Raw genomic sequence first — 26,413 nt, forward strand, 5'->3', positions numbered from 1 at the left:
GTCAGTCAGTGTGGAGCAGAGGTGCTCCTGCAAGCCTCTTAACTAATGTGCGTAGAAGATGCTGAGGAAGACGTTATAGCATAAACGTACAGCAGCGCCGGAGGAGGAGTATTAGTGATCTTTTTACTTTTGTTTTGTTTCGAATATATGACGTTTAAAGAGTGCCTTGCATAAAATAGCTGGAATCGTGAAGGAAGCTGATTGGTTTCCCTCGAATCACTTCCCTGTTGGACTATGACTGCTAAAATACACAGACTCTAAAGATTTTCCTTTGATTCATTTTATTTTTGTTAGCCAGAAGGGGGAGATTAGGCTTATATGCTTCCCCCCAACTTCCTCGCTGGATCTCTATGGAGAACGCACGCCGTCTGCTCTCTCGCAACCTTTGGAGTCACTTGCGGCGTGAACGTTGAATCCATCGACCTGGAGAGCAGAAAACGACACATTTAACCGCATTTGAATGCCTGTGCAGGGAGTTTGCTGGTTTTTGTGCTGCAGGCAGGGCTTCAGTTTGCTGGGACGGGACTATGGGGAGAAAGAGGAGGAAGAGTCGTTTGAGTTGCGCAACAAGGAGGACTTGACTCCCAAAGGACGGGTAAAAAAAAAAAAAAAAATCACCACCCGCTCTTAATACTAAATGTGCATGAGTGATGAAAAAACACTTTTTATTGCTTGTTGTTTTTTCGCATTTTAGGGATATTTGAACTGATTAGCCGGCTTGAAATTCGTCATTCTTAAAAAGATTACTGGAATTTCAAAGTGTGATAAGAAATTTAGTCTTTATATACTCTCATACGTTGGCACTTCCAGAGAGCCCAGTCTAATTATTTTTATCCAACTTAAATTTTAATAAAAACGTCAAAGCATTTTAAGAAAAAGGATAGAAAGTTTTGCTAGTTTCTGTGTGAATCTGTCCGATCAGTGAATCTTTGGTATATAGGTACAAGTAATGAGGTTACTGGTATCTGTCACTATTCCTGTGTCTTTTGAGATTGTAGAAAAAGAAGCATTGTGCATACAGTAAAGTTATTCCCCTCCCCCACTTATTTGCTGAGCTCTGCTTGTCAGCTGGCTAAAAGGGGGCTTCTACACTTTACTTAATTCCAACAAAGACAAATTTGGCTGACTGTAGGTTTGATAAGTGCAGATGGTCTGACTAAGCAACCAAGTTCTACTTCTTGTTACTCTAAAGAAAAAACAGCAAGGAATGATCATAGTGTGCACAAAAAGAATGTGAACACCAAAGTACCTGGTGGTCTTTAAGTTTTTTATGTTTATTTTAAGTATCAAAGTAAAATTAAATAAGTGTTTGCACTACTGTTTTTACAACAGTATAAATAAATAATTTTTGTATTGCAAGGACAATATTACAGTGACGAATACACATTTTTGGCACATTTCTTATCACAATGACACAACCAGTGGGGGTTGAGATTTAGTATCTTGAACATAAAGATTTAACATCACATGTGCTCATATAAGACAATAAAAGTGCATTCAGATAGCCTGTAATATTCTTGGTTAGTGGAGCATATAATATATTGAAATATATTCACCTTTCAAACATGCATTAAAATTGTCCTATGTGACATATCAGCAGATTGCAATTATATATTTTGTGCAGCATAATTTTTTTAATCAAGTTTAAGATATCTTTAGAAATTTACTCAAACCACGTTTGACAAGTGCTGTACCGAAAACAGAGCATGCCTTTTTTTGTTCCAAACATTCAACATCACTACTACTAATGTTTCACTCTAATATGTGAATATAGAAGTTTAACTGCATGCTAGCTCTTAAACTTGTCATACTAGTCAGCTCTCCCTATGTCCTCTTCATGTTTTGCTAGAGTTAAAAAAAAAAAAAAACTGTTGCTGCTCAGTTTGACGTTCAGATTTGCACGGTCTCCAAAGCTTGTGCAACATTGAGCAATCAAACTCGCACATGCTCTGATGCAAGCTATAAAACTCAGAGAGTTGAACTGAGCTTGTGTGCTTGGCCTCCATCCGCTCAGTTGCAAGTAAGACTACGTCCTTGTCTCTTCTCTGTAATGCTAGTCATCTGATCAGGCACAGAGAGTTCAGCATTGTCCGTTCACTTGTGAGGGCCATTGTTGCCTTGCAGTGAGGTTGCCTCTTTCTTTATGTATCTGTTTATGTACAGTGCTTTAGACAAATCCACCATCAAATATTTGTTGGGATTTTGTGCTTTGGTACTTATTTTTTTCTCACCCTCTCAATATATGTTTCCTACTACTTCTCTGTGTCACCGCAAAGCAAATCAGGTATATAAATATAGAGTCAGTTATTTTATGAGCAGTCTGTAAGTATTTAGTGCTCTGATGACGCCTCAATAAGCAAATCCTACGTTTCTGTTTATTGGCCTCTTTGTGTGCTTGCAACCACCAGCACAGCACTATAGCTATTTGCATGAAAACGTTTGAGGAAGATAAGTTTACACAGTTATTGGCTCAACAGAAGTCTTGACTGCACCAGCAACTCTTAGATAAGAGCAACATCTGTTGATTGGCGAGGTGTTGGTGTATAGCCCACCTCATTGTCCTTTTAGCCTGCCATCTGGCTGGCTATTGTTGATTGGAGGAATCTAAACTGTGCCTCATATCTGGAATCAATACAAGATCCTTTCAGGATGTCTAAGTGGAGAAGACGTCCTCATTTTGACTGTAATTTTCCCAGATCTCATTAAAATGCAACCTCAGCTCCTCACAAAAGCATCTGTTTAATGTTTGTTGGATTGTAGACGGGTTGGTTGAGAACAGTGGCTACTAAATGACTGTGCTTAGACAGATTTCTGAACTTAAACAGAGTGATGCTTGACTTGATTTGGTGTACAAGTCACAACCCAGTTTTTTGTTTTTCAAAATGAAACCTAAAAACAATCATTTGACTTTCAGCTTTCAGGAGATAATTTAATGATTACGTAACATTCAGCACTATCAAAATATGTTCGAACTATTGATTTCAGTCTTATGAGGAAATTATTTAAGAAATGGTGGCGAAACAAGCATGTCACTCATATACAATGCTAGAAGCTCCTGTAGGCAAATTTATTGTAATTGCGCTCAGTTGATACCAATTAACGGACAAATTTAGGTTCAATTTAGTTTTTTTTTCTAGTGGTATGTGAAAGACTCTGTCCTGCTCACAGCTGGACAAGGTCCAAGGTTGCTGACTGTGGTAATACTCTTTTATAGGCACTCATCTCAAATTTATGACTCTTTTCTTTGTCTTTTGATTGTCCTGTGTTACCTACTCGATCAGACCCCCCACATTGATTTATGGTTGGAAAGATTCATGAATATAAATTGGCTTACCATGAGAGATAAAATACTTATCTTCATGATGGATCTCTTCGTCTTCTGTCGTGTGGTGTATTCTATTAATCCAATTACTTCTTAATGGAAAGAACCACTTTAGCATAAGAACTGAAGCTGTTTTGTCTGGTAATCAAAAGCAGTGAAGTACTTGTTTGAGCTGCAAACCTTATGATAAATAAATCAAATTGCTATGGGAGTTACTAATTTTTAAATTTTGGATGCTTTTGGTGATTTCAGAAATTTAGGAAAATCCTGTTTTCCCTTGCTTTGTGTAGCTCTACATATTGTAATACTTTGTCAAGATCCAATTCTTTCCCAATAATTAGATAGACTCCCTAAGGCAATAGACTTGCATGTCATGAATTGTTCTTCATTTTCTTTTAGTGGTATGGACAGAGTGAAAGCTTGTCACACAAAGTTAATGTTGCTGTAATGTAAATGTCTTGCCTTCCCATGTGTCTTGTCAAAACATTAAGTTCTGCAAACATACATGTGGGCGAAGTAGGTGAAGTTTAGTGTTTCACTTTCAGTCGAAAGCATCCTGAGGTGAGTTAATCATCTGAACAGAGTAGAAAGAAATAATGGAATGTTATTGGTAATTTCCGGGGATATTTGTGTTGCAGCTTCGGCAGTTCTGGAGCAGTGGAGGTCATGGGGACTATACATGAATTGTTTGCCACTAATAGGGTGGCATTTTCTGACATTTCCAAAACATCTGTGGTAATGTGGTGACTCTGGTGATCAGATTGTCTATGTATTTTTCTGTTGCGTGATGAGGGTAATAGAGCTACATTTTCAGGCAGCAAGTTGGTATCCTTGCCGTGGCATTTGTTGTGTGGGTGTGTGTGTTGTTCCTCTGCCTTCACAACACCAAAATAGTCAGTTTTGTAGGCCTTTCCCCAGGATTGACCACACTGACCCACAGAACTGGTGGAGTTTCTCCCCTCTAGACTTTCAATATCCTCACCCCAAGTGGCTTTGTTTGCCAACACGCTGCCAGGGGGATGTCATGATCAGTGGCATTTAAAGTACCAAGGCCATATATGCCAGTTTTCTTCCCTTTCTGGGGATGGAACAATGAGTCAAAGTTGATTCATGTGAAATTTTGCTCCTTAAGAGTAGAAGGCAATGTCATAACCTTTTCCTCTTGATGTTTACAGTTCTCATTCAAAGAAGCAGCTCCTCAGCAGCTGCCTAAACAGTCCCACTGAGCTGAATGCTTCCACTGTTTGGGCAGCTTGGCACTTGGTTTTGGACACGACATCTCTCACTCACTTTTCTTTCCATGTTTGAAACTCCTTTGCTCAGTTCTATGTAATGTTTAGTCACGTTCACCAGTAAACTACTACCGCTCAGTGTGTTGGCCTTGGCAGTTGTGAGTGCGGATTGGAACACCGCCACACATCTTGTTTTTGGTACAGTCCAGCTTTGGAGGGAGAGTGGATCCCGTTAACCATCAAAACTGCCCTCTGCCTTCAGAGGTGTCATGGTAGGCTGGTTTATATTTGGTTTCCGTTGCGTCTCTGCCTCACCACCTCTAGGCCACACATCTGGTCTTCAGGCCGACACTAGCAAAGCCCAAGCATTTCCTACTGGTTACTCAGCCTCCCAGGAGAACTGAAGGGAAAGAGAAAGAGAGCAAAAGAGTAGACTGTGGAAAGCAAGAGCGGAAGTAAGCCACAAAATGAACACATCAGGGCATCTTTCCCTCTTTTCCTTTACGCTCTGCTGTAGTCTGGGGTGATTCATCCTCTGCCCATCCAAAAGGGAGATTTTTTTTGCTTCTTTTTTATAATTTTTTGCAAAGGCTCTACATCGCACGCTATCTTTGTTCCTCATCCCACACCACATTAAGTCTATTGGACAGGTTTTTTTCTGTGAATTGTCATGTTTTGTGAGGGCTGACTCAAAAAATTACTGTCTTTAGCCATTATATTATTGATGATCTACTCCATTTATATACTGAAATTACAGCTTGCCTGTCCCTGATGTTATTCATTTTGATTTGTTGTTTTTGGTCGCTCTATCGAGTTCTGTTCTCTGTGACTGTGGGCTTGACTAAATCATTTCACTGTATGGCAACAAGCAGGGGCAGAGGATTACAGTCTATCTTCCATTCATAAGTCACTTACTAACGGTGTTCAGTTGACCTTGCTTGTCTGGTTTGCCATTTGCAGTACCACCTTTTAGTTAAACATTAGTGAAATGTCATTATCTATTTCCTAATCATTTCCTCATTTGCCCCAGAAACCATTAGTCTTTAAAAGTACATGAAGATTCAATACCAGCCTCTAAAAGTGCAATATATGTTTACATTGTTATTTTTGAAGGACCCAAAAAGAAGCAGTAGAAGATTTTTGTGGTGAAATAGCTAAACTTAGGACAGTTTGCCCAGTAGTAAAGTGTGGTGTGTGAACTGTGAGGGGCCCAGAGCTGACCTGGATAATGTTTCAGGTAGGCCTGGGTTGTGCCGTGGCAGCCACAGGAGCAGGCTCAAGGCTGTGGTTTGCAGAGACAACAAGTCAGGCCACGGGGACACACAGCATTGCCTTGCACACCGGGGAATCGGTCCAAACTACACTGGCAGGCTCTGATGTCTGATGGGGTTTTCCAAGGTCAGGTTGAAACTCCAGGAACTGAATCACTGTGAATGGAAACATCCTCTCCTATCTTCTGCTGAGTGAAGGACATTGGGAATAAAGATGCTCATTGTTCAAACAATAATATTTATTTATTGTCTGGCAGTATAATGCTGTTTAGACAGATGACCTGCCTATTTTAGAGTTCACTTAGCACTGACTTCTCAGAATGAGTTTATGGAGTTTAGAATAAATGGTCTCCTTTCTAATATTTGGTCTGTGATGCATGCTGGGGGTTTGATTTCACTTGTTAAAGTACCAGTAAGTTTAATAAGTGCTGTTAATATAGCGCCAATGCAGGGGTCTCCTTCTTAAAAACATTAAGGCATCTGTTTATGTTCTTTTGAAAGAGGTTATTTTTAGCTAAAGGTTCTGAGAGAAATGGCAAGTCTGAATTAAAGCATTCTGGGGTGTGAAGATTGGGGAGCATGCAATCGTAGCACAAAAGACCCTCTGTTCTTAGCTCTTACACTAAATAAGCCTGTTTTGCATGCCATATTTCTCTTCACAAGCATACCACTTCCAAGTGTAAGCCAAGCATTACAGGAACAGTGCAGCAATGTGCTTAGGTTGCCAGGAACAACTGCATGAGCTGCTGTAGCATGGACTCTGAAGGCAAACCACTTAGGGATCACTCCAACATGTGAATAGTTTCAAGTACAGGCTATGACTTCTTTTGCATAATCTATTTACATGGTTTTTTTTCTCTGTCTTCTGTTTACAGGCTCCAAATGAGGTGACAGTTTCTCAGCCTACTTGTGCAACCAATGGAACAAACGGGTAAGAAAAGGGAAACAATTCCTTCCAAAAAATTTTCAGAAGTAATGGTTTCCGCTTTTTACTTGTATACTTCCCCTCGACTGCTCGGGGATTTCTACATTTATCCAGAGCTTGGCCCATTTGTCAGTACTTCATTTTTCACTTCCTCAATAGCATTTCATGAGGTATATTTATAATTTAGATACATTTGCCAGTTGTCTGTCAATTTGAATCTGCATACTGGTGGTTTAGATTTTTTTTCAGACTTCCATATCCATAAAGTCAATCACCTTAAGAATTGAAAAAAACCTTGGCCCAAAATGTAAATGCATCCTGAGGTTGTGCTAGATTTCTTTATCTGATATTTTGACTTTATGGGGGTCAAAACAATTCAGATTTTTAACTTGTCAATTTTTAAAGTTATAACATTCAATAATATTTTATCTCCATTCATTTTAATTAATATTTTACCCAAATAAGCTGAACAGAAAGTCAACATTGTGCTGTCACACATCATGTAGATGAATACATGTAAAGCTTTCTCCATAGTGACAAAAATTACTGACTGTGGCTCAAATAATTACACATAAACAATGGAATTAAACGATTGCACTTAAAATATGAAAGCTTTGCCTGCTGTGGCCTGAACGCAGTCTCAAAATTTCAATGTGGTCTGCATGGAGCTGAATTGTATGCCTGCTTGTGTGTAATCAAGGGGGGTCTTGCTGCAGAGGCTGTTGTCATGAGGTCTTGAACTTTTGCCTTGGATTGATGATTTCTCATGGAAGGTTTTGATGTTGTTTTGAAGTTTGAATCTGCACTCTGCTGCCACACTGGAGACTGAATTACAAGCTACACCTCAGCCAAAGTTTTAAAATTAGGGAATATGTCTCCAAGTGAACTGATTAAAGATGGAAAATATTTGGTTAACATGACCTCTGCATGCATCTAACAAATAACATTGTGCCTTAAAAAATAGTTTATTCCTCGTGACCTTTCTTACATATCGGATTCTAATGTGAAGTGCATGAAACAAATGCACAATACAACCGAGGGAGGAAGACCTATTAAAAAGAAAAGTATTATTATATTCAACAAATAGAAAGCAATGGTTGAAGAAAGCCGTAAGGAGTCCATTTTATCATATGTGGAGGACTGGGCAAACATATGGACCAGGATGCTCTGGTGAGATGAGATGCCAGACTTTCTGACCAGTGTGAAAAAGAGCAAAAGTAACACCAGACATCAACGTGGTGATGATGGCATCATGCTGTGGGGAAGCTTTTCTTCAGTTAAGCTGTGAAAGGCTTGATGCTGAGGTTCACCTGCCAGCAGGGCAAAAACAGATGGTTCAGGGAATATGAAAGCATATTCAAATGTTAGAATCGGCCAGTCAAAGTCGAGATCCAAAATACTAGCAAAATGCATTGAATTTTGTCATCGTATCAAGACAAAGCTTGATACAACTTCTTTGACAACACACAACAGTGAAAAAGAGCAATTCATGGATGATTGAGGGACATATTTTTTGTCTGTGATCTCAGACAGTGATGTACTTGACTTTTGCTCTTCTGTATCTCTGGCTTCATGCCCTCATCTCTCCTCCATCTTCCACATTTAGTCTCTACTGTACATCTGCTGACTTACAGGCAATGAGTCATTGAGCCTGACGTGTAAAACTATCACACGCCACAAATGAACAAGCGGAGTTCTGCAACAACTCCCAACAAAAATCGAGCCGCCTCAGGAAGTGGCTTGGTAGAAACATTAGCTGCAGTCAGACAGGACATGCTGTGTCTCGAGGCTTGAAGAGAAAAAACATGTGAAAAGAAAAAAGTGAAGATGATGTGACTCAGTCCTGTCCCATTAGCACTCCCCATGGAGGCGTGGCTTGGACGTGTACATGTCATTTCTAGAGTGTAGTGGCAGTGGCCTTGGGTGACAGCATAATTTACTGGTTTTGAAGGGAGTGTGTTAAAAGCCTGGTTGTAATCATCACACCTAGTGGAGAGGAGAGGTTAGGGAACGTATCACTTGGTCATTACCTGACCAAAAGAAGGACACACCCAGACGTTCAACTGTATGAAGGAAATGACAAGTAAAGCCATAATAAGTCTGAACTTTGTAATGAAACAAGTGGTGCCACATTCATTTATTTAAGTCCTGTTTGACAGGCGAGGCAGGTTAGGTATAGTTTTACTTTTATAAAACTAATCATGGGTGACACGTAAAAGGTGGGGATATCATATTGAAAATAACTCAATTCTACCTACAAACTGATGTTCTTTGTTGTAGAATAAAATACGGGTAATTATAAATCAAAAAGGTCTATAGCAACTTCTAACATGTTGACTGTGACAATATTTGCCCTAATCCAAAAAGGTTTAATTTATTTTCAAATCAGCCCTTCTGTATAGTGCCAATCCCCTACAAAGGTCACTTCAAGGCACAAATTAAAGTCATGTTTTGTTATATGTAACATAATTTAGTCTAAATTAATAGGATGTAATAGAAATCCATGTTAAACCAGTTCAAACGAGTCTTGTCCATTTCAATTCATTCAACTCTCTAACTATTTCAGTGCAGGTCTGTTTAATTTAATTAAGTTCAATGCATTTTATTTCAATGTAGTCCAGGCCTACCTTTTTTAATCCAGCCCAAACCATCACAGTCAAGTCCAATTTGGTTCTATCCAATCCTAATTCCAATTCATTCCAATCTATGGAACCTCAGTTCAGTCCAATCCAGGTAAGGATAAGAACAGCTAAATCCAATCCCAAATTAGCCTAGTCCAAACCTGCCCAACTTAATTCACTTTCCGACCAGTCGACTTCAATCCAGCTCAAAGCTGCCAAAACATTATATTCCTGATTATTCCAGGCACAACTAGTCCAACTACATCCAAACCAACACAGTCTTGTTCAGTGTGTTTCAACTAATTATAGTGATTCAGTACAGACTGTCGGTAGATTCCTGTTAGCAAAAATTGTCTAAGGAAACCAGTTGACTTTTTTATATATGAATGGAAACAAAACACTATGAGCAGAATATGATCATGGAAATTCTGATTATTTCCATCTTCTTTGTGTTTTGTTCTGAAATGGAAAACAAACTAATATGGTGTGCTCACAGAGAGCCATTTTAAAGTTTTGGGTGATTGTCTTGTTTCTTCTGGTAGCTAGTACACACTCTGTTTTTAGACTTTGCTCACACTCAGATTTGTCTTTCACCATCACAACCATTTTCACCATTTATTCTAACTTCTACCACTTTGCCTGTACTGTAATCTCAAGTTCCTTCTCATGGCTTGGCCAAGGCAGAGTACTAACTGTACCCTGATGAAAAATCTGAAGACTGTCTTTCTTCTTGATTTTCATATTCGGTGTGCTATGGTTTGGTATATGGTTTTAATTGGATGCCTCATAGTCTTTGCATAAAACAATTGTTTGCATAGAAATTATATCGGTGGATTTCTTGAGTGTTTTTTAATGTACAACTTACAGTGTGGAGGTTTTTATTTCCCTTCTCTACAGTAAAATTTATTGCTGACAGCACACACTTCTGGACTCACAAATTCAGACTTCCTGTCACACACCCCTCTGCCTCTGGTCTCAAAACATGACTTTTTTTCTCTCTACCCCTCTCCCTTCTCTGCAGAGTCCAGAATTTCTTGGCAGTGGTCTTAAGTAAACAGTGTATTTTTAGCTGGGAGGTCGTATAGGCCCACTCTTAATCACCACATTCCCATTTTCCCACCAGCCCAGTTTCAAGCAGAGGCTTATTTGGCTAGCCTCTGCCCTGCTGAGGGAAAAGAAAGGGAATGGATAGGAAAAGAGATGTATCTCTTCCAAGATAATAATGATTTTAATGCAAAACACACTGTATTAAGATACATTTGTCTGGAGTTAGTCATTTACCCTTGATGGTGCTTTTTCTAATACAGCAAATCTTCCTGATTACTCCACATGATTACAATTTATTAGGATTTTATATGAGAGGCCAGCCCAAAGTAGAGCATAAATGTAAAGTGGAAGAAAAAGGATCAATGGTTTTCAGATATTTTTTCAGAAATAAAAATCTCAAGAATAGGATACATATTAATTTTCAGTCTCTTTGATTATGATACCCTTAAGTAAAATTCAGTTCAAGAAAGTGCCTTCAGAAATCACATAATGGGTACATGTGCATCAGTTTGCAATGTCAGTATAAATTGACATTAAATATCTTCTGTGAAGCCCTTAAAGGTTTGCTGGAGAACATTAGTGAACAAACAGCATCATAAGGACCAAGGGATACAGCAAACAGATCAGGGATGATTTTAAGTTTTGAGCAGAGACCTGTTAGAAAACAATATAGCAGTCCTTTGGCATCTGTAGGAACACTGTTCCATCAGTCATCAAAAAACAGAGCATGACCCAGCTGCAGGCTTTCCCAGGTATGGCCATCCACTTAAGCTTATAGGCTTGGTATAGAGAACATGAATCGGAAAGGATGCCAAGGGGCCGATGTCAACTCTGGAGATGCTGCAGAGATCCACAGCTCAGATAAGAGAATTTGTTGACAGAACATGATTAGTATGGGCCCCAAATATCATGTGGAAGAAGCTGCTTTGGTTAGATAAGACCAAAACAAAACATTTGGCCTACTTGCAACATATGTTGTGTATGATGCTAATAGAGTAAGTCATGTGAAGCACATGATCAGCATGATGTTGCTGGTCACTCTTCTTCAGCAGGGACAGGGAAGTGACATGGGAGGGAAGATGGAACTAAACGCAAGGCAATCTTGGAATAAAACTTGTTGGAAGCTGCAAATAACTAGAGATTGAGGCGAAGGTTCACTGTCCAACAGGACAACAACCCAAAACTAATCAGACCTACAATCCTAAAAGGAAATGTAAAATTATATCAAAGCATGTCCATGTGTAAAAATGGTGCAGTCAAATGACAATGATTGGTAAGAGCTTGAAACTGTCTTTCAAGTATTCTCCACATGCAACCAGACTATAGTTCAAGAGCTTGAAAATTTTTTTAAACATAGTCAAAAACTTACATTTTCAAATGTATGAGACATATCCCAAAAGATTTATAGAAGATTTGTGCCTTTTTTAACTTTATATAAAAGCCCAATTAAATACATTGCTGTCTGTGGTATCAACATGAGGAAATGTGGGGAAGCTCAATGGGGTATAAATACTTTTTCAATGATCTAGATGTAAATATATGTATGTGGTTTACAGACATTCCTTTAGTTTATCTGAGCATCATAATTTTTTGCAGCTCCGCATGCTGTTACATTTAAAAGGCTCTGCTCTGCATGCTGGGACATGTTTCAACTGCGGTCACTGTGGCCCGAGAGCAAGGACGGCACTTTTCTAACTTTAATTAATGTCACTGCTTCATGATTAAACCCTGGACTGAAATCAATTACCCATCACTTCTGAAGCTACCGCCAGATTGAGGGTCACAAATTCATTGGCTTATGCATATTGCTAAGTTTAAAGTGTGTCACTACTGCTGATGCTGATGTTACCATTGCAAAGTGTGCTGGCTCTGAAAAGTCTGCTGCTAATCTAGTCATTAAGTGTGATGACCTATTTGGAATATGTGGTTAAAGCCTGTGTGTGGTTGATTTGATCCAATCCATGACCTTTTGGGCAAGTGCATTGATCAGCTATGCACTTGCATAGTCAGCACCAGGGAGAGTTTGTGAAATACAGATAGCAGTTTATCTTTTTTCAAATTATACAGCTACAGTAGCAAAAATTAGTTGTTGTTTTTCTTCTTTAAACCAACTATAGACTGTTAATTTGCCCTTTTGTATTTGATTTTTCCAGCTGATTGATTCAATCTAAGATGCTAAGTTTTGAAGAGTTACTGTGCAAAACCCAGCTAAAAAGCGTCGTCACCATCTAAAATTCATGACCCAGTTACTCACCAAAATCTGGAACTATTGCTGCTAATTTCATGTCGTCAACCTCATCACCACAGAGGGGGAAGTGAGAATTTGTGAGACTTCTGTTCAGGACAGCTTGACGGTCACAACCTGTTCCCTTATGAGCTTAGCTGCTAATGTGAGCACTGATATTTAATACAACATGAGCAACAGACAAAAAAAATCCCAATTTATAAAGTACATCTTTTACTTCCTGTTCTAATTTCACTTCCAAATGCACTAAAACATTGGTTCTACATGTTCCGAATTTCTGACTTTCTAAAAACCTATTTGCCTTTTATTATCTTCTTGAATTTGGACAGCCAAAGTGTTGAAGTAAAACATTTAATTTAACATGTTCATTTTATTCTAAGCTACAGCAAGTTTCAAGTTTTAACCCTTTTCCTGTATGTCACTGGACATTTTTAAATTAACCCCTCTACTTTACAGGATAGGCAAATAGTTACTATTACTAGTTATTTTATTGTAACTTGTTACTGATAAATCTGCTGTATAATCCGAATTATAGCTTTATAATCTTTTCATCTTTAGCGAGATAGATCTAATTCCAAGTACAGCTTTTGGTACCTTTAAAGGTACAAGCATGTGCTAAGATGTTTGCTGTACCACCCTAGCTATAACCCTCACCCCTAACCCGAACTGTCAACACATTGACACTGTGATAAAGTATTGAGTAAATACAAAATAGCGTACAAAGGAGAAGAAGTGCAAAAGCTATCCATTCTGGTTCTATGTAAAAAATAATTACTTTCCTCATGAAATCACTAAATAACTTTGATTTAACCCATTTTTTTGTTTTTTGGAAAGCTGAGTTCAGTTGAACTGTCCACACCCAGGCCTAATTACTGCCAGGTCTGTAGAATAAGAAATCCTTTAAATAGAACCTGTCTGACAACATGACGTAGCCCAAAAGATCGTAAAAAGCAATGCATAGTTTCCTAATCTATAGAAATTACCTAGCAAAATTCACTGACATCAGTTAGTCTGGAAAGGATTGGAAAGTATCTTCCAAGGCCTTGAGTCTCCAGGGCAACACGGGTGGGTATTATACTCCAATAGTAAAACCATGAAAGTGTTATGTACTTCCTAAAATTACTCCAAAAGGACATTGATGAGTCATGCAAAAGATTCCAAAGAAAATTAGACCAAAAAGTTTAGTTACTCAGTGTTCATAATTTTAGCAATAATAAGAGGCTGGGGGAAAAGTCCATGAATGGGCAAAAAATACTTTTTGAATAAGAACAAATCGCTCTCCCACATTTGCCCCAAGACATTTTAATGATCTCCAAGACTTTCAGTAAAGCATTTTCTAGACTGGTGAGATAAAAGTAGAAATTAGAAAAATGTCTGCCTTATCATAAACCACAGGACTTCAGGAAGAGAGCATCATACTAGCAATCACACATGGTGGTTGTTTGATGGTCAATAATTCTGATCTTTAGCAGAAAGTCCTGTGGAGAATTTTAGTTCATCAGTCTGTGACCTTGACCTTTGAAATTCTACATTTAAATATGATTCACATGAATTTGGCATGACTTTAAAAACCCTGTTCTTGCTTGCAAATCCTCCATTGTAGCGGAATCATAACAATTCTGTTGCAAACACATACATATAATCTGAACTTGCCAGTCTCTGCACACGCCTGCATGCAACCCAAATGACCATGTTGACATGCCGACTGGGACCGTAATCAATAATGCTTCAAGTCAGAGGGTGGTGCCAAATCCATAGCAGAAAAACATGGTTTGATCATGAGCAAACATGCAAAACAGCTATAAAACGTTTTGGTTTTTTTTACTTTTTTTTTCTCCCCTCCAGGGTAGCTCTAGTGTCCATATTTTAAAGAAATACAGCAAGGATAACTCTGCTGTTTTTCTACCCTCATAGACGAGCAGGATTTAAAAATTACATTGATATTCTGCAACTTTCTTCTTTCTCTTTTCTTCTCCTCCTACGAGTATATGGTGTATAAACTAGGACATGTTCGCCCCCTTTAGACCTTGTAGTGAAAACTGTACATCTCTATTGAAATGTGATTATGCAGCTGAGCTAAGAATAGTAACAGGGACACATGTTAAGCTGCAAGGTCCTAGTGGCTCATGTCCATGGACACAGTGAAGTATGTCAAGAACTTTAGTTATTATTTTCTCATATCTTTGAGTTCTCAATCACAGCCAAATACCTAGTTTCAGTAGACCACCACTTGTGTAATGCAGTACACATTTTGTTACATATAAGAATAGTGGCTTAAACATTATTATAGGTGAAATTGAGAGTGAAAATGCTCATATGTGCCTCTTTATTACACACTAGCTTGCTTCTCCCCATTTCTGATGTGGCTCGTTGACTGTTAGTGCACATGGGTATTCTTAAAGATCCACGCAAAACCCACAGAACAGTCATTCTCCCAGTTCATAGAAAATAAAAATTCCCTTCTCTAAATCTTCCACTAAGCTTTGATTTTCTTATTTTTTTGATGGATAGGAAGCCTCTTTATCATGGCCAACTGTTTTCTGTTTTGCATTTGTGGAAAAGAGAGAGAAACCAATACTTGTACATCAGAAACTATTATATACTGTAGCTTTCCTCTCTCACTGATGCAAGCAAATTGTATGAGATTCTATGTTTTGTAGTGGATTCCATTTTGTTCTTAACCACATAGTGGAAATCAAACAATCCTACATTTCTCATGCATTGTGAATGGCAACAATATAGTTTCTTACCTTTTTTTTGTCAAATCTTTTACATACTCTAAACTATAAATATTTCAAACTAGATGGTAGGAAAGGTTTTATTTTCTTTCTGTGATTCCACATAGTTCCCACCTACTTGGGAACTATGCAAGTAGGTTCCCATGTATGTACACACCATCTTTCGAGGAATATAGACCTGAAACTGTTTAATCAAGAAACATGAAACAGCATTCAAGTTTCCAGAATGTCCAGTAAATCTCGTTCCAACTGAACTACATGGTTCCCAGATATAATTAAGCACACCTGCAAGTTTCTTCAGGATGCATTTGTTTCACTGATCTTGTTTTATTTTGTGAGTTTAAACAAATATAAGCGATTCATTTTGGTTGACCTGTGTTATAAAACCGGTGGAGCTGCCAGGAGTTTATTTACTCATCTGATTTAATCTCAGGGATCCTGTATGCCAACATTTTCCATTTCGCTTTCTTAAACTGTCATTTTCATTGTTGCACAGCATTCTGCTGTAGCATAACAACAAACATGTTGGCGTCTCTCAAAGTACAACCACTAAGAGTGCTGATCTCGAACCACAGAGCTATAATTTTTAACACATTTCGAGTTTCGACCACCAGGTCTTGTGGTGATGCAATAAAATAACAATTTTCTTGTTAAGTTCATTTATACCTGGAGGGAAGAGTTAGCAGGAGGAGATGAGAGCAATGTAGTTGTGTGCTCACTCTATTCTCCATGCTGCCTAATCCCCATATCAAATTGTTTCCTGCACTCCACAGGAAGTTGCCTGCTAAAGGCCTCATCACCACAGCCTCTGCTGGAGCTTCTGGGAATGTGGGGGTGGTAGCAGTAGATGTTGGAGGTTAGATTGAGGTAGTGGGGCTGTTGGACAGCTGTGGAGATGCAAAGCCCCCGCATCAATTATGCTCAAACACTCGCTCTAAGCTTTAGGACTGTTTTTTATTACATGCTGTATAGTGCTGTGAAAAGTATTTGCTCCCTTACAGATTTCTTCTGCTTTGCATCTTTCACACTTGTATTTTTCAGAGGCTGAAATAAACTTTAATATCAGAATAAGATGTGATGAGGATAGAAAGAGGGTTATTTGATTTATTTATATCTTACAGTATGTAGCTTTTCAAACTAAATTGTTTTTCCAGACAATATAACATGAGGCAGATAACCTGTGAAAAAAATTAGCTCCTCTGCCTTTTCCCTGTGGTCCTACAGCCATCTGCAGAAATGCATCACGCCCAGTCAGAAGCAACCAGTCAGAGCCAGGATCAGGGTCTTAGCTCTGTCAATCAGGCTCATGTATGCGGTGCTCAATGTCCCAATGTCATATTAAGTTACTTGCAGGAAAGCTGTTTATTGTTTTTGTAATTGAATCTTGACTAGTGGCTTTTTTATATACAATACTAAAGCAGACTAACAAGCAGCACTCAGTTTAAAGGCCAAACATGTTGTCCTGTTAATGGTTGAAACTGGAACTTGATTAAGTTTGTTTTTTTTGCTCCTATATCCCTGCCACAACCCCTCAATATTTTTCTGTTTATCCCTCATTAGCTCCATAAGAAAAAGCAAATTTGACTTAGAAAGATTAACTTGTTTACATTCAGGTAAAATATTTAGAAAAATCCTTATTTTCTTGCCGTAGTCGAGAAGACTTAACCATAAAGAAGATGAGGGTTGTAAGTTATAGACCGGACTAGTAGGCAAAGAGCTTTTCTGTTTTGGTTAGCTTCTTTTTCATTGGTGCAGATTAATCTGTTCATTTTTTGTAACTTTACATTACTTATGTCTGCTTGAAACTCTAGCATGAGAGTCATTTAGGTTTTACCTTCTTTGAACTCACCCTTAATTAGTTACTTGATAGCTCAAAAGTTTCTGGCACTCTAGTGATTATGCATCTCCAGAGGCTTCTCCTCAGTAAATTAGTTTATTTGTGTATGCTAAATTGCTATTTTGGCATTGTAACAGTAGCAAACACCAGTCAAGAGATTCAGCTTCAACATGGACACTTTGAATGCCAGACCACAAGCTCCCCTCAGGGAGTGTTTCTATACATACTGTCTGCATCCAGTTTGAGCTGTCTGGCTGTCTCTGCTATGCAACAGGGCTCATAAACAACCCAAAATAAGAGATGTCGTCACATTTCTGTGTTTATTTTAATGCATTTAAGCACAGCCAGCAGTTCACCACTGCATCAGAGAAACTGGTGTAGTGATACCATATGACCTGAGATGACCAACCCCCAAATCTCTCTTCTGCTTTTGTGTCATGAATAATATCAATTTCCTCACGTATAAAGGAACATTTTGTGGCTTTATACGTTTTGCCATCTGAATGTTATTCTCTGTACTGGAACAACCATCTGCAAATTAAGCATCATAAAAAGACATCTTTGGAAATCATTTGAGAAATGACTTCAGCAATCTTCAGTAAGATGAGTCTAAGCAGATAAGGCTATATTGGGATTTATTGATTACTACCGCCTTCCGTGTGGAGGAACCCTCTGCACTTATCTGATCGATAATGGCATAAATCAGCTGATGAAGGTTTGGGTGGCTGGAGGCCAATAACTCTGGGAAGCAGGGCCCAATTTATTTGTCTCATCAGTAATCCCAGGAGGCGGTCAGAGGGGGAGGAGGACAGGAAGTCTTGTACCTCACATTTCGGCCCAGGAAATGGAGAAAATAAACAACTTATTAGATAAATAAACGAGGAGAGATAAAACCTCTCAGCAGTCTAATAAGCTAAAAACTGGCCTTATTCTTAAGTAACTACAAGGTTCCTATTCAGTCTTGAAAACTATGGAATTTATACAGATTTTCTAAAAATCCTGAAACTTTTTTCCTGTTTTATATTTAAATGTGGACCTTTGTCCTTTGTTTACCACAAAACTGGTCATTCCTGTCTAACTCACTGATCATTTTGGTTTTTGTGACTAACAATCAAAAATCAGAAAAGAGTCATGGTACTGCATTTTTGACCTTAAGACCATTCTATGTCTGAGTTTCTAACTGGACCCAAGCTTTTTGAAATGTGTTCAGTTATGGTGGCACACAAAGTACAGAAATTCCAGTTTTGGACTTTTATGAAATTTACGGTTAACTCTCATATGAAGGATTTATATTTTAATCTACGATAATCCAGTTAAAGTTTTTCCTTGTATTAGAGATTTCAACTGTTTCTAAATATGTCCAGATGTCATTGGAAAAAAAACCCCAACAAAAACTACCACACTGCTGTATTAAAAGCTTGTCCTGCTATGTCTCATTTCTTGGTCTATGATAAAACTGATAATGAAACCTAACTTTGCAAAGATTTTGTCCTCAAATTTCCACACAGTCATCAAAACTGGAAGTAAAAATCTGGAAAATGTGCTTTAGAACTTTTATGAAGGGGGAAAAAAGCAACTTTTTACCAGCCAATTTCAGACCAGATGCTAAAGTTAAAATCTATCTGTGGTAGCTGCTTGATGGTTGGAAGATCAACAACAGAAAGAGCAGCCGTTCAGCAGATTTACAGATGTTTTTGATGTTTATGCTTTTAACTATCCAAGATGTGACCTCTTGACCCTTTTGCCTTCCTCTGACCGGAGCAAGCTGGCTGGCTGGGAGTCAGCCCGGCGTCGCCCTGTCACGTTTATTTTCAGTCGCCTGTTTGGCTCGCCAGCCAAAGTGATAAAAGAGACTCGAGCTGTCCACAGTGGCTTGCCGTGCATCAATGTGCGTTCGCAGAATTGCTTGCTGAGAGTGGTGGTGGTGGGGCTGAAGGGGGGGAACGAGAGGATGAGAAGGGAAAAGACAAGACACCGGATATTTGTGGCACTTCTTTCAATCCCCCCTGTCTGACCTTCTCCACTTAAGAGTATGTGACAGGCTTTTGAGTTGGCAGAGAGTGGCATGGTGATTGGAAGTTGGGTCTCACGGCCAGCAGTGTGTCTCTGAGCCAGTTACAGTAGCCGGCCAATTTTAGAGGAAGGCTTGAGTTGAGAGGGAAGCTGGGTTATTTACATTTTCTTTCTGCTCTTCTGCACAGGCACGTTGTCTCTCAGTCACCTGTAAAAATGAAGAAACCAACCAATGAGGAGTATGGGATGGGGGTGGATGAAGAACCAGATCTGATAGTAAAAGGTGAGTCTGAAGTTATTACTTTACTCTTTAATCATCATCAGTGCATTCAGTTGTTATAAAATACACAACGTGTTCAAGTGGCATCATAATCAAATCCTTCACATATCTTCTTTGTATTACGTTGTTGCTAACTGAATTCCTGATAGACGAAACTGCAGAAAAAAACTCCTGGATGTTTCGATGAACTCCTATCACATATTTCTTTTTTACATTTTACAAGATAAAAACCTGCAACCCTAAATAGAAACACCTAAATGTGCCAAGTTAGGATTTTTCTTGTGCTTTATTGTAGAAGGTATTTCATGATCCAAACTGTCTGTTGTCTTTGCTGCTCTTCTTGTGTTTGTGTTATGAGAACTACTGGCATCAGTGGTCTTGTCTCCATGCTACCACTTTTGATTAATGATCTCATGAGATATTTCTGTACAAATGTTTTCTCTTTTACCTCTGCTGAGAGGGAGCAGTAGAATGCTGTTGCTTGGATGTGTTGTGTCCTGTTTGGAATAGTGACAGAAGCAGATTGCCTAATTCTGACTGCAGTTGCCATGCATCTCTGACTTGCCCTCCCCTGTATGCACCCTTCATTTCTCACTGTTGGGTTTTCTTTAAAACATTTCCTTGTAAAAGTATGCACACCCCTTAAACTTTTAGACATTGTGTCACCTTGGAGATGCAAACATCGTGTTTAATTGAACCATTAACTGTGAAGAGGAAGAAAAATCATGCAACTTTTTTGTATCTAGATTTGCATATGAATCAAGCCCCCTTTTTTCTTACACATCCTACATATAATCACTTGACATCCTACATAAAATCACTTGTAGCCATTTGCCTTCAGAATTGCCCTAATTAGTAAATAGAGAATTACGGTGCATGCATTCACACTAGCCCTGTTTAAACCAAACTATCAGGTGTAAAAACACCCTTAAATTTTGTTCCTACCATGTGTTACCACCATGGTGACTGTGGTAGTGGCAGCATCACACCTTGGGACAAGGGAGATAATGAAAATAATTGTTATGGAATGCATAAGGATTTAAACATTAAAGATACAGCCAAACAGCGCTACAAGGGAATAGTTTAGATTAAAGCACATTTTTGCATTAAATAACCTCGGCAAAGTCTAGATCTGTGTCAACACTGCTTTATGGAGATTATCTTGCATCGTTCCTTTTGCATGTAAGATATTCTCTACCTTGTAAGGTATTCTCTACCTTACATGCAAAATCCCAACATAATATGTTGCAGCTAGCAGTTATGACTTGAAAAAATGTTTTAAAAAAAGAGGTTTGAATACTTGGTGAAGTATGTTCCTTCCCCTCTGTCATTTAAAAAAAATTCCAACCACTGCACTAGCAGTCTTGATCAGAAATCACTAGACTGCATCGGTAAACACATTTTCACTGAGGGACACATTAGCGACACCTGAGGGTCTTTGATAATTCTGCTCATTTTTCTCAATAAGACTTTGAAGAATGCTTCCATTAGTGCACTTTTCTTCCTTTATATATTTATGTCTCTTTTTTTCCCCCAGCTAGACATCCTGAGGCTTCGTGGGGCGAATATTGCCCCAGTATCTAAAATAGGGCACTGCCAATGCAGATATAGACTGATGGTGTGAGGATAAATTGTAAAACCCATGGAGTGGTGACAGAAAGAGATGTTGACATTGGTTTATTGACATACCTTTGTTGATTTATGGTTAAAATTACTCCTCACATGATGCATGGCTTTACATGCTCCAGTAAACTGCAGCTTAGCAGTCTGGATGTGTCTGATCCAAAAGAAGAAAATTGTTATGCGAGTTTATTTTGCACAAATGTAAAGTTCGTCTTGCCACTTACAAATGTCATTTAAAAAAAAATTATTGTGGTCAGTAGTAGGAATTTATTTCAGTTGTTTGTGGGCAAGTCGGAAATTTTTCCTCTAATTTTATTTTTAAAAAGTAAAAATGTTTCCTAAGTTTAATAAAATGCAAACAAACTGGCATAGATGTTTCCCCTTTAAGGTATTCCAATAAATATCTTGGTCAAACAAATTTGAATGCATGACTGTTTTTTACAGTAACATTATGCGTTGTTAAATTCGTGGAACAAAAATCCAGTATTCTTTAAGCAGTAGGAGGTTTGGAGGAAAAAAATTGGAAATACACAGAGAGAGATTGTTTTCTCAATCTATGTTTGAGGGGGCAGGGCACTGAGAGGTCAGGGGTCACAAATGAAACAAATTAAGGGCGAGCCGTGGCCCTCAGGGGAAACATTAGCAGGCTACAGAGATGGGATCCAGATGGAAGAGCCTGAGAGGGTTATACACAGGGGGTCTGGGGACTCTTCTGCCCTTTCTGTCTTTTCCTTTCTCTGCTTTTTTTTATAATCACACTGGTTAAAGTTGCCAAAAAGCACTGCAGTTGTGGGACATCCTGTCTGTGTGACAGGGGGTGAGGGGAGTGTCAGCAAGGCAGTTGTACCCTTCTCTCCTTGGCTTTTGCCCAGACAGCTTGTCTGTCTCCACTGTTCCACATCCATCCCGTTGGTAAGCTCAGCTCTGCTGTAGCTCATGATTTTTATTTATTTATTGCCAGAATTTGATTTGGAATTCATCTGATGTGGTGTGAAATAGATTTAAAATTTTTTTTTTTTACCTAAGCTATTTGTGGTGCTTTAATACAGATATGAAATACACTTATTTCTTATATGGAGGTATCCTTAAACGGGAATCTTGGTGTACCCGTCAATAGATTTTTATTTCTGAGCAGCACCAAAGCAGTGGGATCTTTGTATTGCCTGGGAAAACTCTGGATCAAGGTTCAGAGTGGGGAGAGAGGGGATATGGGGAAGATGAAAGGAAATAGGAAGAGAGCAAGTACAGAAGGAAGAAAGATGCCGGTGAAATAAACACTGGCTGACAGGTGGCACACAGCTTGCTAACCACAGAGGAAGCTGTGATGCTGATCGTGGCGTCATTAGTTTTCACAGGGTTCGAGGCTGAAAGTCTACTTCCTAATTGTCCCTTTTAAAAGTATTCCCAAGATGGGCTGAATGAGCCATGTGCTCTCACATGAAGTCACCATGTATTTGTTCCTCTGCCATTCCTAAACACCACCTAGAACTGCACCAGGTGGCTTACGACAGCTCTCTATGCTCTCACTGTCAGCTCTCCAACTTTGATCAACACCATAACCTCTACCAGAACACACCAGTCGTCTTCTGCCCGTAAACTCTGTCTACAGGCGGAGTTTGAATTGGGCTCTGCTAAACTTACTTATTTATCTGTTCTCAGATTAAATACTTATTAAGAACGATTTGCACAAATAGCCGAAGGGAGGAAAAGTTCACTGTTTGGGAACAGTGGTTCTGTTTTGCTGCAGTCTTAACAAACCCTCAGAGCTTTGGGAGCAAAACAGTATTGCATTGTAGAGACGGGCCTGGCAAGTACAGAAGGCATGTCTACAAGCATGACTGCTGTAGTCTCTTTGTCTCCCTCTCTGTCACTCTGTTCTAGTAACACTCTCTCCTTCTCACTCTGTCCGCCTCAAAAGCGATAATTATGTTGGTTGCATGCAACAACTACTGTCTGTTCTATTAGCTGCTCTTATTTTTATCCACTTGTGCAGTGGTTCTGAAACATTTTATAGCAGTATCGCCACACCATACAGCAATAGTAAGAATGCTTCTTATTCAGTTGGGATATCATTGAAAAGTTGAACACAATGCACATCAGCATCATCAGATGTTATTTTCTGTCAAATCATCTGCACCTTGTCAGCATTTGACTCTCCAAGATATTTTCTCAAACTTGTTGCATTGAGGACAGCTGAAGCTCCTGATAAAATTCCTCAAAACTGGAGACTAATATAGTATCCTGTTTAAGTGCACTTCAGTGTGTTACTAAATCACTCTAGATGTGGCTTCTCCTTTAATTTATTTCAGCAATTCATTTCAACAAGTAAATCTCAATAATTACAAACTGTGTATTATGTCTTTGGTTACACCTGTTTTTTGTTGCCCTTTTGTTTCTTCCACTCAATTTTCCATTAAAATGCCTGCATAAAGCACTTTGTGTCAGCAGTCTTTCTCGTGATTGTGTTGGCAATAACATAACATTTCTGACTTAAGCTGTTGCTTATCTCATCAAATTTCTTGAGAAACTGAGTTTTAAGATTTTAACTGTAAGCTATAGCCATAATAAAAAATGTATAAAAATCCCATAAAGTTTGACTTCAAAGTGCAAAAATTTTGTTTCTCACCAATACAGACTTCAAAATCCAATATGGCTGACATAGCCATATTGCCATTTTTTGAGGATTTTTACACACCCTATAGTACAGATGTGTGCAAATAGTTTTTCAATATATAAAATGCTGAGAAATGTATTAGCTTTATTGTTTATTTTTGCTAATAACAGTTAGCCTAGTTACTAAATAGTGACACGTGGTAACTTTTCTTGATATGAAACTGAAACACATATGAGCTAGAAAGTTCCAACGTCAAATGTAAACATTCTACGTCCATTTCAGTTTGCATTCGGAGTTCTCAGAAATTTCTCCAGTGCACTTCCTTTTTGACAAACATCCTATGAAGCAAAAGGCAACATATTTGAACAACCTGTGCTTAGATGTTTCAATAATTCTTAAGTTATTAACTGTCATTTGTTTGTATTTACCTAACAAATAATCAATTAGAAGTTGATGCTAAGTACTTGTTGAAGTTATACTTTGGTTTGAGAACCACAGTCCAGTTTTTACCCAAGCAAGTTAGAATTCATGGAAATTTAAGAAAGTTAAAGCTGCTTCAGTGAAAATAATAAGATCTTTGTCAATATTTGTGTGTTGGCTTGTTTTTGTAAATGTGCTCTGTTTCTTGTGTGGGAATTAAATATAAACCTGTAACTTGAACCCAAACAAGGACTGTTTATTCTGTAAGCAAATCTTCTAATTGTTTTGCTGATTTTTTTTTGTATGTTTTGAATTTGTCAAATAATGCTGGTGTTTATTTTTTGTTGAAAAAGGTTGGCTTTTACGGGAGGTTGGTGGCAGCTGGATAAAGCACCGTCGGTACTGGTTTGTGTTGAGCCAGGATTCCCTCGACTACTACACCGGGCCAGAGAAAGGCGCTCGGAGACTGGGCACGCTGGTCCTCACCAGTCTTTGCTCTGTCATTTGGCCAGACAAGCAAACTTACAAAGAAGCAGGTGAGCTCAGGAAACTTATATTTATGCTCGGAAAGTGCACAGAAATGGGCAGAAGCAGTCTTACGTGGTTTCCAAGAATGTATGTGAAGTTTAGCCAGACATGCTTTAAATCTTTACCGGGAATCATTAAATAGGGTTTTCCCTTGTATTGTCTTCAAAGATATGTCTTTTGAGCCCTCTTCCTTCCCTGCTGTGACACATACACATACTTATGAGAAATCCCAATAGTTTTTTCTTCCAAAAACATGACTCGGGGCTGAATAGGAAGCCTTTGTTCACCATTTCCCTTTTTTAGATTACCGAAACAGAAGAATTAAAGATTTCAGAAGACAACTCTTTGTTGTGTGACACTGGGATGACCCTGTTCTTGTCACTGTCATAGTCCGTCTGTCTGCCTGGATGTTCTTCAGTGGAGGAGATTATGTCCTGCTGACTTAACCAAAACCACTTGAAACATCCCGAATTGTTCTTAAATCCAAGCCAAAACATATTTCTTGCTAAATCATTACACCCAGGGACTTTTTTGTACAAAAGTGCTTTCAACAGTGGCTATGTCACAAACACAACTGAATACATTTGTGTTTCCTAGAATCACTGAGAAATTTGTCAATACGCAGTTGCAGGAAAGCTTTACTTAAGATTATCTTTGCTTAATTTTTGGTTTGTATCTTTATCTAGAAGCTAAGCTTAGTCACTTAATGGCCATGTAGCTGCTGTTAGAGTAAAAAGCTATATCTAAGCACACAATAAGTGCTTAGTCCTTTTCAATGACTAAGCGCACAACTAGGAAGCAGATTCTTCTTTTTTTTTTAGATTCATTTTGCTGTTTTTTTTCTAAGGTCAGATTTACTGCAGAAAAACTGTTCTTGTTTGGTTTTGGTGTGGCTTGAGGTTTCTCTTGGTCTGACCTTTGATCCTCAGTGAATCTGTGAGAGGAAGTCGGAGAGAGTAAGAGAAAGTCTAGATGTTGCCGTGTATGACTACTTCCTTTTAACTTAAATTACATTCAAAGATCAGGTTCAGGCTAGACTTGTGTAATTTATTCTCATTTTTTTCAGGTTACTGGAGCATTACTGTTTATGGACGGAAGCACTGCTACAGGCTGTACACCAAGCATTTCAATGAAGCAGTGCACTGGGCCTGCGCCATCCAAAAAATCATCGATACCAAATCTCCAGTGGAAACGCCGACACAACTTTTGATTCGAGACATCGAGGTGGGCCACATGAAAGAAAAAATAAACATACATAAGCATGCACACAATTCCTGCCAACTGCTTGTGATAAGAGCCACCAAACACAAACAGCCATCGGACTGCTCATTATTCAACCCGCTTTGTTATCATGGAAACCACACGGCCACATCATTCTTTGAATCCAAAGTTTACTCTAGACCCTTTTTTTTTTCCTTTTCAATGAACTCTTTTCATGTAATCAAACTATGACAACATACAAAAACATAACGCTAAAGGTATTTCCAGGTATTTAACCATAACTTTCCCAAGCATACAGTGCATTTTAAATACAATTTCAGAGGAGTTGAAAGAGAATAGAGTGTGTTGGAATTTCATTTGGCAGAAAGGGAACTTTTATTGCATCAGTCCATCCTTGGGGGTTAGAAAAGGGGCAAGTTTTGGCAAAGGAGGTGGAACAGGGCAAGGCAAGAAGCTTTGGGTCCAGATAAGCAGCC

The 26,413-nt window shown here is 38.6% G+C and overlaps 1 protein-coding gene across 1 annotated transcript in view; it reads left to right on the top strand.

Moving 5' to 3' along the window:
• Positions 1–26,413, top strand: part of plekhh3 (pleckstrin homology, MyTH4 and FERM domain containing H3) — a 37,527-nt gene continuing 11,114 nt past the window's right edge. The window contains exons 1-5 of the mRNA XM_023348904.1: positions 1–595; positions 6,701–6,756; positions 19,440–19,534; positions 24,542–24,724; positions 25,783–25,940. Coding sequence (XP_023204672.1) covers positions 461–595; positions 6,701–6,756; positions 19,440–19,534; positions 24,542–24,724; positions 25,783–25,940 — 627 coding nt within the window. The 5' untranslated portion in view covers positions 1–460. The remainder of the gene's footprint in view (positions 596–6,700; positions 6,757–19,439; positions 19,535–24,541; positions 24,725–25,782; positions 25,941–26,413) is intronic.

This window comes from Xiphophorus maculatus, chromosome 16, assembly GCF_002775205.1.
Source record: "Xiphophorus maculatus strain JP 163 A chromosome 16, X_maculatus-5.0-male, whole genome shotgun sequence".
Lineage (NCBI taxonomy): Eukaryota > Metazoa > Chordata > Actinopteri > Cyprinodontiformes > Poeciliidae > Xiphophorus > Xiphophorus maculatus.